Genomic DNA, 19586 nt, shown 5'->3' on the forward strand with positions numbered 1-19586 from the left:
GAATGAGGTAGGTGATAGTCAGTGGTGTGGTCTGGTCAGACCACAGCTGGAGTCTCATTCTGGATACCACATTTTATGAAGGATAACGATAAATTGAAGCTCATCCAGAGGAAGGAAACACGGGACAGCCCCGTCATATGTGCATCAATTAATAGAACCAAGGATATTTAGGTTAGAGAAGGGAATGTTTTGATCATCTGTCTTTCACTATGTGACGAGGTATCATATAGAAGAAGGATTGGATTTATTCTATTTGGCCTCAGAGGGAAAAACTAGGAGAAAAGAGTAGAAGTGAGGCAGAAACAGATTTTAATTTTATATAAAGTAAATCTCATCATCAGATCATTCAATGGTGGAACGGGCAGGCTGCTTCCAGATTTAGGGAATTCTACGTCACTGGGAGGCTTCAAGTGAAGGGTGAATGGACTCCTTTCAGGTTTGTCACCTCGGCTTCTTGTACGATGCTGTGTTGGACTCAAGGTCGTCTGAGGTCTCTTCTAATTCTGAATCCCTGCTTTCTATTTTAGGGCTTTTTGGAGGCCATTCCCTCTTAGATGCCTCAAGAGGTGAGAGTTTAGAGATTTACGGATTAGAAACTAAGCACCATTTTGTGGGCTACCGGTGCTGGATCTTCTTTTATTTGTTGGTTTGCCTTTCTTTGTTTTCTCTAGTACTTAGATTAGTGCCCGGAACAGAGGAGGCACTAAATAAATGCTTTTTGAATTGACTTGAAAAGTCTTTCTTGGAAATACCACAAGGAGTTTTGTGTTTGACTTGAAAGCTACCAACCCATAACTCATGTATGATCACTTCTCTCACTAGCAGAGAAAGTCTGTCTATGGATTCTGAACATCACAATAAATATATATGAAAACCCCTAAAACATTAGAGCTGCAAGGTCCTAGAATATAGAATACAGAATGTCAGAGCTGGAGGAGACTTCCAAATAGAGAATATCAGAGCTGGATAGGTTTTTAAAACATTTAACACAGAAGGTTAGAGAAGAAAGAGATCTTAGTGGTCATAGAGTCTGATCCCTTATTTTACATCCAAGGATGAGAATTGGGAGGCCATCTAGGTGGCATGGCAGATAGAACACCAGCCCTGGAGTCAGAAGGACCTGAATTCAAATCCAGCCTCAGACATTTACTAGTTATGTGACCCTGGGCAAGTCACATAATGAGATGAGAGTCATTGGAAAAGATCCTGATGTTGGGAAAGATTGAAGGTAAAAGGAAAACAGGATGGTAGAGGGTGATATGGATAGATAGTATCATGGAAACAATGAGCATGAATTTGGTCAGACTTCGAGAGATCCTAGAGGATAGAAGGGCCCAATGTGCTGTAGTTCATGGGGCCACCAAGAGCCAGACACAACTAAACAACAAACAACAATTGGGAAAGTGACTTGCTTAGAGCCACACAAAGCTAGTGAAAACAACAGAGCTAGAACCTCAAATTCCTGATGCTTATGTTTTCTCCCATATCTACCCACTGTTCATGGGCACTTAGGCAAAATCATCTAACCCTTCCGGGCCTCTCTTTCCTTCCTCATTTGTTAAATTAAGGAGTTCAGACAACTTCCATATTCCCTTCTCTTTCTGAACTCATGATCCCATTATTTATTCATGGCAGTAAATGTGGACAGACAAGTCAAAGTAGGACAAAGAGCTCTTGGGACAAATAACACTGAATTCCTGGACACGTTGGCTGTTTAATACTCTAAGTGAACAGAACATATGTGGGTAATGATCAGGCCCTACTCAGGAGTGCTACTCAGAAATGCACATCAGACTCTCTGAATTTACATTAATATAAACCTGAGAAAGTCTCACAGATCATTTCAATTAATTGGCTTACAATGACAGCCTGGCACAAAGTTCATTGCACATCAAGCTACTAGAGACTGCATGGTACTCACCAAGTCTATTATGCCAATGTTATTCCAGCGTTGCATTATGGGGAGGAAAGAAATAAACATGGGGATTACCCAACAGCCTCCGAGCATCAGGGTGATGCGTAGTGGGGTCATCTTGTTCCTATAGACCAAAGGCTGACAGCAGATGGCATAGTACCTGGAGGAAGGGAATGAATGTGGGGGGGAAGGAGATTGGCATATTGGGAGGTAAAGACAGGGAAATATAAATGGAAAGGAAAAGATGAAAAGTGAGGGAAAGAGAAACAGAGAGATTGTCTTAGGATAATCATAGGATTTTAGAGAAGGAAGGTATTTTGGGACATAGAGCATGAGAGCTAAGAAGGACCATAGAGACCATTGAATCTAATTTCATTATTTTATTAAAAGTGGGAACTGAGGCACGTGGGATTTTTATCCAAAGGCTCATGGAATCTTAGACCTGGAAGGGAATTCAAAGGACATTTTATTTAATCAACACCTGAGTGGGAATTCCTTGTACAACTTCCTTAGGAATTGGGCATCCTGTCTCTACTTGAAGACCTTCAATGATGGGGAAACTCTCAATGACATACCCTATTCCATTGCTGGAAAACTCTGGTTATTAGGAAGTTCCTCCTTATCTTGAGCTGAGATCTTCCCCTCTACACCTCCTCACTTCCACTGCCCTTAGTGCAGTCCTTTGAGGCCAAGTGTAAGCATTTTATATATAATCCCTCTTCACTCAGCTGCCCTTCAAGTACTGAAGGACAGTCATTGTGGTTTCTGTTCTCCAAGCAAAACATCCTTATTTCCTACAATTGATCCACACAGGTTGTGGTTTCAAGTCTTCTCAGTATTTGGATAATGCTCCCTGGAAGGAGCTTCAGGTTGGGATCTGAGAAAATCTAAAGACCTTAGAGATCATCTAGTTCATGGTTCTAAACCTGGAGGCTGTGAATATGCTTTAAAAAAACATTGCAATATAATTGGTTTTGTTTACAATTCTACGTATTTTGATTCATGCATTTAAAAACATTGTTCTGAGGAGTCCATAGACTTCATCAGACTGGCATAGTCATCCAAGCACAAAAAAGACTAAGAACCTCTGATCTAGTCCAACCCCTGATTTTATATATGAAAAAAACAAGGCCCAGAGAAGTAACTCCCAAGGTAACATAGGTAGCAGTAACAGAGCCAGGATTCAAACTCAGATCACCTGATTCCAAATCCATTCCTCTCGACTGTACTGCCTAGACTGGTCCTTCCTAAAATGCACTGACCCAAGCTGAAAAGTCCTCCAGATGGGGTTGGACCATGGTTGAAGACACTGAGAGTAATCATCTTTCTCATTCTGGAATAGACAATGAACTTGACCCTACAGCAGATTGCAACTAGCTAACAACACTTGTTTTCTCTAACAGGCAAGACCCTACTGGAGCTTCAAGTTAGTTTTCTATGGAAATTTTAGAAACAGATGCAGGGAGATATTAAATGGTCCTATTCTTGATCATCTCATGTCATGTAAAATTCCCCCCTTTAGGTGAGTCACCTCAATCTTTTTACCACCTCCTCCTTTTTCCCTTTTCTCAAAGTGTAACTAACATAACAAAGCCAACATTCTTTTGGGGGGGGTGGGGGAGATCGAGGGAGTAGGAGGGAGAAGCCATGTGAAAAAATAGGGTCAACCTGTGAGGTGACATTTTTGATGAGATAAATTCATCTTTGGAGACTGCACAGCTCAAGAACAGCGATGATCTGGGAGAAGAAAAAAGAACAGGGAAGGGTTGCCTGGCTCACTTGGTATTCATTCTTCATTGACTAAGGTATAGCAAAGGGTTTTTCAATCATTCAATACAAGGAAAGGCAGAAAACTGGCAGTTAGTTTTAATTTCTGCTCTTAATAAGGAAAAAAAGAGAGGTTTGAGGATCAGGTCACAGGGAGCAGGGATGCAATTAACCTGGTTAAGTAATGGTTAATGGTCCTTAGGCAACATCTGGGTCATATGTTCAGTCCCAGGGAAAACCAGGTAGATGTTAAAGCCCTACTTATAGAATTCCCTCTGGTCTCTGTTTAGCCTAATCTCCTACACCGCTTCCAGGCATGGCCACAGTGCTGGACATGCCTGAATGGAAGCCTTTGGCTAGCTAATTTCATTTGGCATCAGAGGTGGTACATTCCAAGGTCTCGCAGCCTTGGACCTTAGTACATAGAAGTGATAGGAAGAACTTTGGAATTTAAACCATAGAATGTCAGAACTAGAGTGAGAAACCCTTAGAACATAGACTACTAGAGCAGGAAAGAGATCTCACAGTATTTGAATGTTAACTTTCAGTGCTGGAAAGTATTTTAGGACATAGGATATAGAAAATTAGAATTGGAAGAAGCATAGAACACAGAGCTCAATAAATATATAGGTAAAATTGATTCTCTGACGTCTGCATGGGTTTGGCAATAATACTCTTTCAGCTGAGTGGACAACATCCATCCTCCCTGTCTATAAAACTGAGGCAGGAGGACAATGGACCAAATGAAGGTTTAGTAACTGCAAGTATAATTAAGTCAGAAGAGAAATAAGGCATTCAGAAAAACCTCCAATGGCATTAATGGGAGCACAGTGGACAGAACAAAGGAAGTGTGCTTCTCAGGCCACATCTGGAGGCTGGATGACCTTTTAGGTTCACTCCTTTTAATAAGAGCCTTGACAAGCTGGCATGGGTCCAGAGAAAGGCATCTAGGACAGAGAGAGGATTTGTAACCATGCTATGCAAAGACTAGCTCAATGAACTGGACATTTTTAGTCTGGGGAAGAAAAGACAGAAACCGATAATCATCGCTTTTAAGTATTTGAAGGGACAGCAGATGGCAGAGATATTGGACTTGTTTTGTTTGCCCCAGAGAACACACCTAAAAACAATTGGTGGGAGAATGAGGGAGGCAGATTTTGGTGAAAGAGTACAAAGTCCTTCTGCTCCCAAGTAATCCTTTAGATTATGGAGTCCTCGAGGGCAGGGTCTAGCTTTCTTTTTATTTATTGTGTCCCCAGCACTTAGCACAATGCCTGGTCTATCATAGATGCTTAATAAATGTTTGCTGGATTATTGGGTTAGAAAAAAAGTGTTAGATCTGGAGTGAGACCTCTGGCATTGTGACCAAATCCAACATCCTTTTGTTACGAAGCTGTATTGCCTCCTTCAACCATCCATTTTAAGTTAGTGCCATTGTATAATGTTTCAGTGCACTTACAATCAGAAAACCACAAAATGTTCAGAATTGGAAAGGACCTTAAAAGACATTATCATCAATGATGAGAATGAGATAACAAGAATGACTCATATTTATGTAGTATTTTAAGGTTTGTGAAGTGTTTCACATGTATTACTTAATTTGATCACTGATATCTCGCCAAATCCTTGCCCAAACAGGAACCCTTTCTACCTTGTCCCTTGGAGGGGGTCATCCAGCCTCCCTAGGACTTCCATTTCTAGTTTCAGATGATGAGGGCAGGAGATTTGTTCTCTATGAGGCACAGAATCTTTGAAATCTCTGCCATCAGAGCTAAAAGGGACTTTAGCACATACAGAATAAAATGTTTGAGTTGAAAGAGACCTTGGAGATCATCTAATGCAATCTTTTAATCTTATAGGGAAGGAAATTAAGTCCCAGAAATGAGAAGACACTTGCCCCTTGATATGCAATGAGTAAAAAAAAAAAGGTGTCTTTGTATGTGAGTTTGATCAGAATAACCTCAAAGGGGTTTTAAGAAGCTCAAACCCTGAAGGGATGATTTTGGCCTGAGTACACTTATAGGGGATGGGTAGGTAAAGGCATAAGCAGTGAGGGATAGATGGTGGATTAAGGCTGGTCCATTTAGCATTCAGATAGAAGACTGTTTCCTGTCATATTAAGGTTCTATTTTGAATTTTCTATCATGAGAGACTTTCCAATGGATGCTTGATGACCATCTGTCCAGGATACTTTAGAAGGAATTCACGTTTAGGTGTGGGTTGAACTAGGTAGCCCTGGAAGTCCCTTCCAGCTTAGAGAAGCTGTGATTCTGCAACTAACTGACTCTACCACTCACTGCCCTTTGCCTCAGGGAGCCTCAGTCCCCCCATCTGTAAAATGTGGATAATAATGCCTACACTTCTTCCCTCACATGCTGTATTGGGAGGAAAGCTCTGTATCAGTCATAGCATTCTGACTCTAAATTCAGCGTTCTTTTTAGGCACAAGAACCAAGGTTCCTTCCAACTCAGAAATGCTGTAATAGTAGTGCTAGAGAAATGTCAGCTACTATTCAGCTTGTCTAGGACATCTGGTCCTAACTCCATTCAATTTGACTTCTTAGCCATTACATTTTCGAAGAGAAGTGAATCATCAGGCTAGTCAGTCCTTTAGTCAGTCAACAACCATTTAATAAGTGCCTACTCTGTGATGGACACTGTGTTAAGAAAAATAGAGTATCTGTTGCTTGGTATAAGGCACTCACAGTGTATCTTGATCTGACCAGAAACTGAGCAGTGTAACCAAGATGCTCTGGGTTCAATCAGATCTTAGCAGATGGACAGAGGACAAAGCATTAGCTCTATCTATGAGAGGTCTTGGGTTCAAAACCCGACTTGACCAGGGTGGAGGATCCTGCTTACCTCAAAAGTCCTTTCTGTCTCTAAGTCTGAGGATCCTGGTTCTGCTACTTGCTAAATGTATTAAGTTGGGGGAGTAGTTTAGGCTCTCAGAGTTTCAGTCTCCTCATCTGTAATCTCAGGGTGACATCATTTGCTCTACTTCTCTCTTATTTGGGTTTTGTGGGGAGAAAATGAGATAATTTCAAAGCATTTTAAGTGCAAACTATTATTAGTATCTATTTTTCCAAACATTCCCTTCCAGTGTGGGAAGTAATAAAAGATGGATCTTAAAAATCAGCCTTTCAAGTAGAAAAAGGGAGACATAGCTAGACAACAGCACATAAGAAAAGGACCTACGGTTCCTAGTTGACCACGAGGTTCATACGTGTCACTGTTGTGATATCACAGGTTTAAAAAAAACTAATGTGAGATATGGCTAATGTTCTGGTCATGAGAGTTGCCTTATTCCTTAAGTTTACCCTTATATGACATGATATTGAAACCCTTTCCATCGTGGTGTTTGCTATGAAAAATCTCATCTATAATTCAATCAAGAACGCGGAGATCTCTTAGGATAGGAACAGGAATTTATTCTCTTCCCTGGGTGAAGAGGGCGGTCTTCCCCATGACTGTTCATGAGGAAGAGGCATGTTACAAAAAGCAGAACAAGAATTTATACCCTAATGGGGTCCCTTCTCCCATTGGTTGAGAGGGCTCAAGTCTGGGCTTGAAAATCTTCCTCAATGGTAAACAACAGAGGAGCTTGCCAAGGAGGCTGATTGGCAACAAGGAAACGGGGGAAGGTCCCAAAGCAATGGGGAGGAGTGAGTTCAGGCTGCCCCCGACCCCCCACTGGCCGGGAGGAGGTGCCCGCTTAGGCGGGAAATCTGAAAGCCTCCTGAAAGGGCTTGCTGCTGATTAACAGCAAAAGAAGGAGTGGGGGAAGGGAGAGGGAAGTTCTGAGAAGGTTTCATCGCCCCCCCACACACACACAGTGGTCACCCCCTCTGGATACTATTCAACTTGTCCACGTCCCTCTTGAAATGTGTGTACAGAACTGTATACAATACCCACTTTGGGGATTAAGCTTAAAAGGCGGAGGCAATAAGCATTTATATAGCACCTGCTATGGTCCAGGCACTGTGCTAAGTGCTTTTCAAATAAATATTCTCTCATTAATCTTTACAACAACCCTGCAAGGTAAGTCCAATTATTATCTTCACTTTATAATTGAGGAAATTGAGGCAAATGGAGATTAAATGACTTGTCCAGGGTCATATAGCTAATAAGTGTCTGAGGTTGGATTTGAACTCAGGACTTCTGTCTACAGGCCCCACACTCTATCGGCTTTGACACCAGCTGCCTCTGGCTATCCTGTTTAAAGTCATATTAAAAAACACAACTCCAGGGGCCTGCAGGTGGCACAGTGAGTAAGAGCACCAGCCCCAGTGTCAGGAGACCTGGGATCGGTTCCGGCCTCAGATACTCAGCACCCACACACAAAAAATAAAATAACTGGCCTTGTAACCTTAAGCAAGTTACTAAACCCCGATTGCTTAAAAAAACACAACTCCAAAACAAAGCAAAACTGCCTTCTCACTTTCTGTATATCTAGAGACAACTCTCTTCCCCTTCTGTGCCACAGGGTCCTCCCTGTGAAAGGACAGAGGGTAACAGGACCATAGTAATAGTTACTGTTTATATAAAGCTTTAAATGATCCCCACAATAACACTTTGAGGTAAGTGCTATTATATTCCATTTTACAGATAAGTAAGCTCAGGTTCAGAGATGCTAAGTGATTTATCTAGGGTCACACAGTTAGTACGCGTCTGAAGCAGGGATTGAATTCCAGTCTTATAGGATCCCTGATTTAGGGCTAAACGAACCCTTAGAGGTCAATAAGTCAAATCCCCTCATTTTACAAATGAGGAAACTGAGGCACAGAGAGGTGAAGTAACTTATCCAAGGTCACACTAAGTATCTGAGATAGGGTTTGGACCCATGTCTTCCTGATTCCAAGTCAAGCACTCCATCTCCTTTACAACCTTGCTACCTGTCACTTTCATACTCCTGAACCTTTTGCTTTGCTTAATATGGTCTAAGATCACGTTGGTGTTTTTCTCTCAACATATCAATAATATCATCACTATGCCGACTTTTCTTCAAATTAAATATCCCATTTCCTTCTTGGCTTTGAGTTTCCTTGCCATCTTGGTCCTTTCCGATTCTAGTCACCAATGAAGCTTTTCAACATTTTTCCTAAAATGCATTGTCCAAATTAGCGATGCCATTCCTCTCCCAACATTAAAATGCATAAGCTCATGATAAATATTCCTTGATAGAATCATAGGCTTTAGAGATGTTCCTTATTAGGATCTTAGATATTCCTTATTTGTATAAATAGACCCTAGAGAACTACTCTAGTTCATTTAATTTACAGATAAGGAAACTGAGGCTCAGAGAGGGAGAAATCACTTTCTTAAGTTAACTCAAGAAGTAAATGACAGATACAGGATTAGAACAGTTCCTCAGACTTCACTCTAGTGCTCTATCCACTATACCTGGATGCCTCCTTCTTATGCAGGGGGTGCCAGAGGAGAGCTAAAGAAACAACATTTAAGAATTTCACTTTTACTTATACTATTACACTTAATAGTATGATAATTTTATATGTCTTTTGCAGTACAAATGATAGCCCTACAAAGTATGAGTAGAGGGCTCTTTGTGAGTTTTTATGATCAAAAAACATCATCGTCTATTGGTGAGTTCTCTAGTGATGAGTCTCTGAAGTTAGCTAGCTTGGTGTATGGTGAACAGAGACACAGTAGGTACTGGGTACCAATTCCAAGCTTTCTAAGCCCAGGAAAATTTGCCAGAATTTGTGGCAGGAACAATAATGTAACCACCATGATGGAACATTGCTAGAGGTGTGGGCACTGATATGTTAAGAGTCAAGATGCTTAACTTGCAAGACTCAAGGAATTCCAATTCAAAGGTTCCATAGAGCAGGATCAGGCTCAGAGGGTAGCATTATACAGGGACCTCTTCTTACCTGTCTAGTGAAATGCAGCACAGGTGGAAAATTGAGGCGGTGGTGAGCAGGACATCTAGAGATGTTCGAACCAGACAAAACATCTCACCATAAATCCAGACATCTTGGACCAGTTCAATGGCACCGAAGGGCATGACCAACACAGAAACAAGCAAATCCGCAAAGGCCAGGGAGACAATGAAATAATTTGTTTTGATTTTCCTGTGATAGGAAACAAAAGGAAGAATGCTCTGTTTTGTGGTTCAGTTTTGGAACCAAGGCACCAAGGAAGCTGCTGCAGGTTCGAGAGAACCAGCTGTATTCAGGTCAACTCATAGGCTCATAGCATGTCAGAGTTTGGAAGAGACCTTACAGAGACTATCTGGTCCAACTTCCAGAAGGGATAATGATTTATCCTGGGTTTCACAGACAATTAGTAGCAGAGCCTAGATTTGAAACCAGATCTTTAGACTGAAAATTCACAGCTTTTTCTACTAAACCATTAATTCAATTCAATTCAATGCAATTCAACAGGTATTTAAGTGCCTTCTACGGGTAAAATGATATAGAAATGAAAAATATATATTCCCTCTCTTCATGGAGGCTACAATCTGACTGGGAGATAAGACACAACTGGAGAGGTGCCAGAGCCCCAGAGATCCTCTCCATAGTTATATTCTGCTGGAGGCAGCAGAAGAAATCAGTTGGAAAATCCCTGGAGTCAGGAGAACCCAGTTCTGCCACTGAATCACTATGACCCTCAGTTTTTTCTTCTGTGAAAGGAGGCACTTGGACGAGGTGATGACGTCCTCTGTCAGCTGTGAGGTTCTATTTTTGATGTCTTAAAGGCCCTTTAAGCTCTAACAGATTTGACATGAGGGACTGGGTTGAAAGATACCAAGGCCAAAGAGACAGGAGAGAAGAGTTAGCATAGCTAAAACTTCTAACTCATTATGTTAGACATTTTCCTAAAATTTTTGATCTTCCTGATTTCAGTCTAACATTTCAAATCTACTGCAAGGTGCCTTCTGACATTGCACATTCTACATTCTTTTCTCGTTCTGGAATTCCATATTTTATGTTCTATGGATCCTTCCAGGTCTGATATTTCATACACTTTGCTTTGATAATCTAAGTTCCAATGTACCTTCTATTTCAATCATCTTATGAATCAGTGACTCTATAAAAATATGGTGTCTAGACCCCAACCCGAAGTCATATCTCCTCAACAGATTACATGAAACAAAATACCTAAGAAGGAAGGCTCACCTGAGTTGTCTGTCCCTGCACACAGCCACCATCACCAATAGATTCCCCAGTATGGCCATTAGGATGACTGCAGAGAGAAAAATGAGCAGTCCAATCTTCTCTGCATACCTGAAACCCTCCCCGGAACTGCAAAGCACAGAAAAAGGTAAGAGGATATTGAGCATAGAAATAATCCGAAAGGAAGAAGACCTATGATCATTTTCTACTTGTATGAAATCACCTTCATCATCATCATCATCATCATCATCATCACCAGCGGCACCATAACCACTCTCAATCACCCCCCCCCCCCCACCATTGCTATCATTACCATCATTATTACCACCATTGGTCATCAAGACCATTACCGTCAATATCATCACCATGACCATAACCACTAACATCATTACTACCAATCATTACCATTACGCTATCATCATTTTCTTTATCATAATTATGTCTTTAAAATTCTGCTGATAAAAACTTTTTCAAGATATAAATAAAATTTATGAGTGTTGTGTTATTTTTTAAAAAGAGTGACAGCATTTTGAAATCTCCTAGGATTTTCTATGATTATAAAGTATCACAGTTTTGTCTGGTTAAAAACCCTTCATATCTATTCTATAGTAGTGTTCTCTTTTTTTTCTGATGATATTAGTGTGTTTGTAAGACATTGTCTTCAAAACTGGAGAATAAAAGTTTCGCGCATACTACTGTTTTTAAAAATGTCAAACTATAAGAAATTTTTAATTTGAGGCCTGGTCATTTATAAAGTATAAGTTTTACAAAATTCAAGATGCACCATTTTGAAGGTCAAAGCTAGCCTTCCTGATTACTCATTGAGCTCTGAGTCATATCATGTTAGTTACCAAAAACATTCAGTAGACATTATTTATAGAGAGCAGTCAATATTATCATTCAATTTTTTTAAAAAAAGGATAATGTTCTTGTAGGAAATTCAGAGACATTTTAGTCTTATTAGACATGGAAAATTTCACTATAGGACTGGTTAAAAGAATTGAGAATATTTAGCCTGGGGAAGAGAAGACCGATGGGGTCAGGTTTCTGAAGAGCTATCAGGTGCAAGAATGATTGGCTCTAAAAGGCAGAACTAGGATCTTGGATGGAAGGCAAAGGCACATAGATAGTCACTCAGCATGAGGGATAAAATCCTAACACCTGGATGTATCCCAAATTGGACTAAGCTGGCTCAGGAGGTAATGAGGTCCTCACTGCTTTCCACATCACCCACATGAGGGGCTAGGGCGGATGACCACTTTCCAGAGATGCTGATTCTGCTTTAGCCATGGGGTGGATTCGATGGACTCTACCAAGTTTCCTTCCCATCTTGAGATCTGTTATTTCATCATCATCCCCAGAACATATCATCATAGGGTCACAGTATGCCAGGCCTCAGGCTACGTCCTAGGGATTTAAAAAAGAGGTGCAAATATGATCTTTGCCCTTTAGGAACTTATAGTCTGTTAGCTAAACTGCACACATAGAGAAATTATTTGCATTACAAGGAAGTCTTTGCAAAGGAAAATGGAAAATGCAATAGATAAGGAGAAAGTAATTTCTCTGGGCTGGGTAAGAGATAATGTTTCCAGGAAACCTTCCTAGAGGAGGCAGGCCTTTTTGTAGTGTATACAATTATTGGAGTAGAGAGGAAGGATAAGGGTGCCCCAGGCAAGGAGAAATGTATGAACAAAGGACTGGAGGTGAGAAAGTTTATGGTATGTCAGCAGAATGCATAAACACATTTTCTTGGAAGAGTGCCATCTATGTAGAAGTGTAATGGGAGAAAAGGTGGCATGGGTTTGGCACTAGATTGTGGAGGACCTTGAACAACAAAACAGGGAATCTATGCTCTTCTTGGCAGAATGTGAGAACTGATAAGGGTTTCTAAGCAGGGGGAGGCATGGTCTAAGCTGCTATTAGGAATATAACTCTAACAAGGAAAGCAAGAGAAATCAGGGAGAGACTGGAAACAAGAATACAAGTAAGAAAGCTGTTTCAGCAGTCCAGGCAAGAGGCAATGGAATACTTGACTCAAGGGATAGTTATGGAGCTGCACCAAGAGCCTTGCATTAGAAAGTAAGAGCCCCAGGCTCTAGCTCTAGTGAGGCAGCTAGGACGTGCAGCGGTGAGTTCTAGACCTGGAGTAGGGAACACCGGAGTTCAAATTCAGCCTCAGACACTTATTGGCTATATGACCTTGGGCAAGTCACTTAACCTCTATTTGCCTCAGTTTTCTTGACTGTAAAATGAGATTAATAACAGCACCAGCCTTGAAGGGTTGTTCTGAGTATCAGATGAGATGATATTTGTAAAGTCTGCACATAGTACATAATATGTTGTTGCTGCTGTTCTGGAGTCATGTCTGACTCATTGTGACCCCATTTGGAGTTTTCTTGGCAAAGATACTGGAGTGATTTGCCATGTCCTTCTCCAACTCATTTTACAAGTGAGGAAACTGAGGCAAGCAGGGTTAATTGACTTGTCCAGGGTCACGCAGCTAGGAAGTATCTGAGGCCAGATTTGAACTCAGGTTTTCCTGACTCCAGGCCTGTTGCTCTATCCACTGTATCACCTAGTTGCCCTTGGCATACAACATAGATGCTATAGAAATGCTTATTCCCTTCCCCTTCCCCGAGTTCTGGCCCCGGCTCTAACTTGCTGTATGACTTGGGGCCAGGTAAGTCATCTACCCTCTCTGGTTTTCAGGTTTTCCCTCTTCAAAATGAAGGCTTTAGGGGCAGCTAGGTGATGCAGTGAATAGAGCACTGGCCCTGGAGTCAGGAGGACCTGAGTTCAAATCCAGCCTCAGATACTTAACACCAAAAACTAGCCATGTGACCTTGGTCAAGTCACTTAACCCCAATTGCCCTGCTTTTCCTCCTCCAAAAAAAGTGAAGGCTTTAGACTAAATGGTCTTTAAGGTTCCTTACCACCCCAGGAATCTCATTTCTATGTTCTAGGGGCCCTTCTATAGCTATAACATTCTATGTTGCATATTTGCAGGCCCCTTCCAGCTGATATATTGTATGTTCTAAGGTTCTTCTCAATGCTGAGTCTTCCTGTCATCTAAAGGTCCTTCCAGTGCTAACCTTTTCTGTTTTTCATTCTACAGTTCCCTTCTACATCCAGCATTCTGTACTTTTTATTCCAATCTGCTATCTAGTTCTGACATTCTATATTCTGCTTAGTATTTTATTTTTCCCCAGTTACATGTAAAAACAATTTTTAACACTCATTTTTAAAACTTTGAGTTCCCAATTCTCTCTCTTCCTCCTTCCTTATCCTCCTCATTGAGAAGGCAACTTGATATAGGTTACACATGTGTTGTCATGTAAAACATATTTCCATATTAGTCATGTCGTGAAAGCAAACATAGACAAAAACCACAAGAAAGATAAAGTAATAAGTTTGCTTCAATCTGTATTTGCACACCATCAGTTCTTTCTCTGGGGATGGATAGCATTTTTCATCATAAGTCCTTCAGAGTTGTCTTGGATCCTTGTATTGCTGAGAATGGCTAAGTCATTCACAGCTGATCAGCTCATAATATTGCTGTTACCTTGTATGCAATACATGTCACGTTGCATCGGTTTCTTTAAGTCTTTCCAGGTTTTTCAGAGAGCATCCTGTTCATCATTTCTTATAGCAAAATGATATTCCATCACAACCACATACCAATCATTCATTCCCCAACTGATGGGTATCCACTCAATGTCTAATTCTTTGCCATCAGAAAAGAGCAGCTATAAATATTTATGTACATGTAGGTCTTTTTCCTTTGTTTTTAATCTCATTTTGGATTAGTAGTGGTATTGTTGGGTCCAAGGATATGCACAGTTTTATAGCCCTTTGGGCATAGTACCAGATTGCTCCACAAAATGGTTGAATCAGGCACAACTCCACCAACAATGCATTAATGTCTCGTTTTCCCCACATTCTTCCCAACACTTGATCATTTTCCTTTTCTGACGTCCTGTACTCTGTGGCACCTTCTGGTTCTATGGTTGTAAATGTGACCAGGAATAGAAAAGAAGACACAGAAGGAAGACACGTTCTTCTGTCCTGGGTTGGTAAAGGACGTTGCTACGTCCTGGTTTGGTCACCAGAAAGCAAGCTGACCTAAGCTCCTATGTAGATAGATGTAATGATAACAGCACTGGACTTAAATTCCTGTTCTGAAATGCCAACTGAGCTATTAGTGAGCTGTTTGATTTTAATGAAGTCACAACCTCTCCTAGTTAACAATTCTGTCTTCAGCACCTTCTGGACAGGACAGTTTCTTGCCTTTCATCCCTGACAGGGTTGTTGTAAGAACCAAGTGGGATAATTGAAATGAAAGGGGTTTGTTTCCATAAACCACTGCATGAATGTGCCATTACTACCAATAATAATCAAATGAAAGAGACACACAGAGGAAGCAACCTACACAGAGGGAGCAGACCTCCCAGGGCACATTTCTCCAGCAATAAAAATACTATGTCCCAGGTACAGGCTTTACAAATATTGTCTCGTTTGAATCCTGCAAACAACTCTTCAAGGTTGGTGCTTTTATTCATCTCATTCTACAGTCTGGGCGACTGAGGCAAATAGAGGTGGCTTTCCAACACTTGCCCTTCAAGGCAATCAGGTCTGCCATCACCATAGAGTGGCACCAGCCTAGAGAGGAGCCCTACCAAGGAGCTCTGCTTCTCTTCTGGTCTTAGAAAGCCCTAATGTGGGAGAGAGGCTAGAGAGCCTGTCAGGGCTCCTGGCAGCAGCTGGTCCCTCTCTGCACCTCCATTTCTGCTACTTTTCTTCCCTGGTTTCGGTAAGACTTTCAAGATTCACACTGACATGCTAAAGCAGGCCTGGAGAAGGAATATAATATATTTTATATATAATTCTATAATTCTCTCTCTATAAGATATACTATATATTATAATACAGTATATATTATAGATAATTCTATAATATACAATAATATATAATTCTATACAATCCTATAATTCTCAGTGGGAATCTCAGATATCTTCAGCAGCACCTTAAGTATGAACAGACTCATCATGGCCCTGCTGTCTTCAAAATAAGGAAAGAACTGACTTGGACTCTGCTGGGCATTAACGTCTTCCGTGCTAGAGTGTGCTTATTTCAAATACAGGGGGTCAGAGTTCAACTTCAAGGTTCATTTGGGAGATGTCAATTAGGAGCTAGAAATAGCACAACTTGGAACCCTGACGCCTGGTAAAACTTCCTCATACGAAGAACTCGTTAATTAAGCGGATCTGTCTATCCAACTGAACACAAGTGCAACGGAGATAATTAAGGCAGAAGAGCAACGACATAGGCAGAAACAGAGCAAGGCCCTTTGGCAAAGCCCCTGCCCCTCGGGGAACGTTGTCAACTGCTGTCTTAAGGTTTTCTTTAGTTAGAGAGCCCTGCCTTCCTTGGAATTTCTTCCTTCACTGCAGGATTAAGCAATTTCTTTTTCTCAAACTATTGTGGATCAAATTATTTAGGAGTCATAGAATAAGAAATTTAGAGTTGGAAGGGCCCTTAGAGGTCATGGTATCCACTCCCTCATTTTATAGATGGGGAATCCAAGGTTAAGACAAGCTCAATGATTTGTATAAGGTCCTACATTGACTAAGGTGGGATATGAGCCCACTTACTCCAAGTCCAGAGCACTAACAGTCATAGGTTTTAAAGGTGGAAGGAGTTCTTTATTTTACAGAGAAGAAAATGAGAGCCTAGAGGAGAGGTGACTTCCCCAGAGGTGGTAACTCATGGAGCCAGGGCTGTAGCCCAGGTGTCTGATTCCAAATCCAAGGCCCTTTCCAGAATATCCCAGACAAGGATAGACTCAGACATCAGAGTTGGAAGGGACTCGTAAGGACCCAGCCCATTCCTGAGCAGGAATACTCTACAAAATACCTATCCGGAACATACTTGAAACACTTCCAGTGCCCAAGAGTTCCCTGGCCATGAAGGTGGCTTCTTCCACTTTGAGACACCTGTGTGTTGTTGTAGGTGATATTGTTGGGTTATTTAAAGAGGCAAGGTGAACTCTGACTTTTCTGCCTTTGTTTCAGACTCTAGCCTCCCAGAGAGTAGAACAAGCATGGTGGCCTCTGAGGACTCGAAGATGGAAACCAAGTCCAACTTTGATATTGTTTTCTTCAAGCAAACCAGCCCAGTTCAGGCGAGTCTCATAGGTCATGGTTTCTAGTCTTTTCATCCAGATATCTTTCTTATGCATGTTTGTCAATATCCTTCTTAATATGCAACATCCAGAACAGAACATGATACTCTAGATATCAGATATGGTCTAATTCAGGTAGACAGGGAAGAAGGGAAATAAGCATTTATTAAGCAACTACTATATGCTGAGCATTTTACAAGTATTATCTTGTTTGATCCTCAAAAAAACCTTGGAGGGGAAATTACTATTATTATTATTAATTATTATTATTGCTATTTTACATATGAGGAAATAGGCAAACAGAAAGGTTTTCTTGGCAAAGATACTGAAGTAGTTTGCCATTTCCTTCTCCAGCTCATTTTACACATGAGGAAACTGAGGCAAACAGAGGTGAAGTGACTGGCCTAGGGTTATATAGCTAGTAAGTGTCTGAGGTTAGATTTGAACTCAAATCTTGCAGACTCCAGGCCTTGTCCTCTATCCCTGTGCCTTATCCTAGGTACTTATCAAGGCAAACAAAACAATCCCAGACCTCAGTCTAGACTAGGGGTGGGGTAGCTGTGGCCTTCTGGGTCCTTGGCTGTGGCCTTTTGACTGAGTTCAAGTTTTATAGAACAAATCCTTTTATTAAGGGGATTAGTTCTGTGAAACTTGGATTCAGTAAAAGGGCTGCACTTGAGGACCTAGAGGGCCACATGTGGCCTTGAGGCTGCAATTCCTCACCATGACATCTAGACATTCTGCTTCTATTAATTCAGCCGAAGATATGGCATTTGCTTTTTGATGCTACTGTCAGAGGAAGGCCTCTAACACATTGGGTGGATTCTCCATGTGGAGAATTAGCAGAAGAAATGGACAAGTACCATGTAGAACTGGAAAATATTAGTGGGTTGCAATGCAGCTTTAGTAACAGAAAGGAGCATATGCCACCACTTTGACCAGCATCTCCCCCCAGGCCCTGATGGAGACAGCCCAGGATTCTGAGCCCAAGAGCCCTGGGAATAGCAATGCTTTTAGTCTGGTGCCCTGATCCATCATCCTGGGAAGAAGCCCCTGTGGAGATGCAGTCTGGCAGCTATTCCCTCAGGAGCTACAAGCACAGCTCCCAAAGACCCAGAAAAGAGAGTTCTTGTCACTGTCAAATGGTTTAACATAAGAAACTGGTGTGATTTTATCGGTGAAAATGTTATTGAAGATGATCCATTAACATCTGCTTTGCCACTGTATCCTAAGGACCAGACGACCTTGCCATCAGACTTGCAGCTATAACTTTCCATCTATGTTGTCTCCCCCATTAATGGTTGGCTACATGGTGCGGTGGACAGAGCAATGGACCTGGACTCTGGAAGACCTAAATTCAAATCTTATCTCAGACACTTTCTATTTGTGTGACCCTGGGTGAGTCACTTAATCCTATTTGCCTCAGTTTTCTCATCTGGAAAATGAGCCAGAAAAGGAAATGTCAAACCACTCCAGTGTCTTTGCCAAACAAATCATAGTATCTGAAATGACAGAACAACCTTCATTAGAATGTGAGCTTCTTGAAAGCAAAAATCATATTTTCTATTTATGACCCCAGCTAAGTATAGTGCTTTGCACACAGTAAGTGCTTAATAAATGTGTTATTCATTCATTCATTCGATTTGCCTTCATAACATAACTAATCAAACCGATGAGATCATAAATCAAGAAATAACAGGATGATACTGAAATATGTCACACACATATATTAAAATTTCCATGCACTAAACATCCAACGCTCTTTCACTCAAACTGATGTCTTGGCACATCTCTACCATCTTGGAATTGTGCAGTTGATTTTTTGAACCCCAGTGTAAGACTTTACATTTATCTCTATTAAACTTTATCTTATTCTCTGCATCCCCTGTCTTTCCTGTTGAAATATTCAAAGCTTTTTGATCTGTTTGGCAATCTGTTTGCTGACCCTCTTCATTTTTGGGATGTCCTCTTAGATTCCTCTTGGCATTAACAATTGCTAAGGATAAAGGTCCAATTATATTCCCACACCTATTTAGCTATTCTTAATGTCAAAATTCTACGTGAGGAGATGGGGCAATAATTTTCAACAGAGAACACTTCTTTTCTAAGACTAACAAGTGAATTCAATTCAGTTCAACAAAATTCTCCTTTTACTGCCTTATTACAACATGGAGGTAATTCTGGGTTTTCAAAGACCAAAAGAATTCTCTTTATAATAATAGTAGTGTTTATATAGAGCCTATTATGTGCCAGTCATTATCCTAAGTGTTTTACAATCTTATTTGATCCTCACAATAACCCTGGGAGGTAAGTGCTATTATTCTCTCATTTTATAGATGAGGAAACTGTGGCAAAAAGTGCTTAAGTGACTTGCCCAGGGTCACATTGCTAGTATCTGAGGCCAGATTTAGACTCAGGTCTTCCTGACTCCAGGCCCAGAGCTCTAGCTACTGCACCACAAGCCAGAAGAACACCGTAAAAGGCCTTAGTTATGTTCCCAGTGACAGACTGTGTCTGACTTTCTAAGGACCAGCCTAGCTAAATTCACAGAAGGTCATCACCAATCAGTGTAGTATTTAGATGAT

General features: G+C 41.0%; 1 protein-coding gene across 3 annotated transcripts in view; it reads right to left on the reverse strand.

Annotated features, from left to right (window-relative positions):
* Positions 1-19586, reverse strand: part of HTR4 (5-hydroxytryptamine receptor 4) — a 94550-nt gene that overhangs the window by 10229 nt on the left and 64735 nt on the right. For all 3 annotated transcript variants that reach the window (XM_069102328.1, XM_069102327.1, XM_069102326.1), the window contains exons 3-5: positions 10824-10949; positions 9576-9776; positions 1922-2075 (exon numbers count right to left, since the gene is read on the reverse strand). In XM_069102328.1, the coding sequence (XP_068958429.1) occupies positions 1922-2075; positions 9576-9776; positions 10824-10949 (481 nt within the window). The remainder of the gene's footprint in view (positions 1-1921; positions 2076-9575; positions 9777-10823; positions 10950-19586) is intronic.

This window comes from Petaurus breviceps, unplaced genomic scaffold, assembly GCF_028583685.1.
Source record: "Petaurus breviceps papuanus isolate PSGF00001 unplaced genomic scaffold, PetGlider_PUasm1.0 551, whole genome shotgun sequence".
Classification (NCBI taxonomy): Eukaryota; Metazoa; Chordata; class Mammalia; order Diprotodontia; family Petauridae; genus Petaurus; species Petaurus breviceps.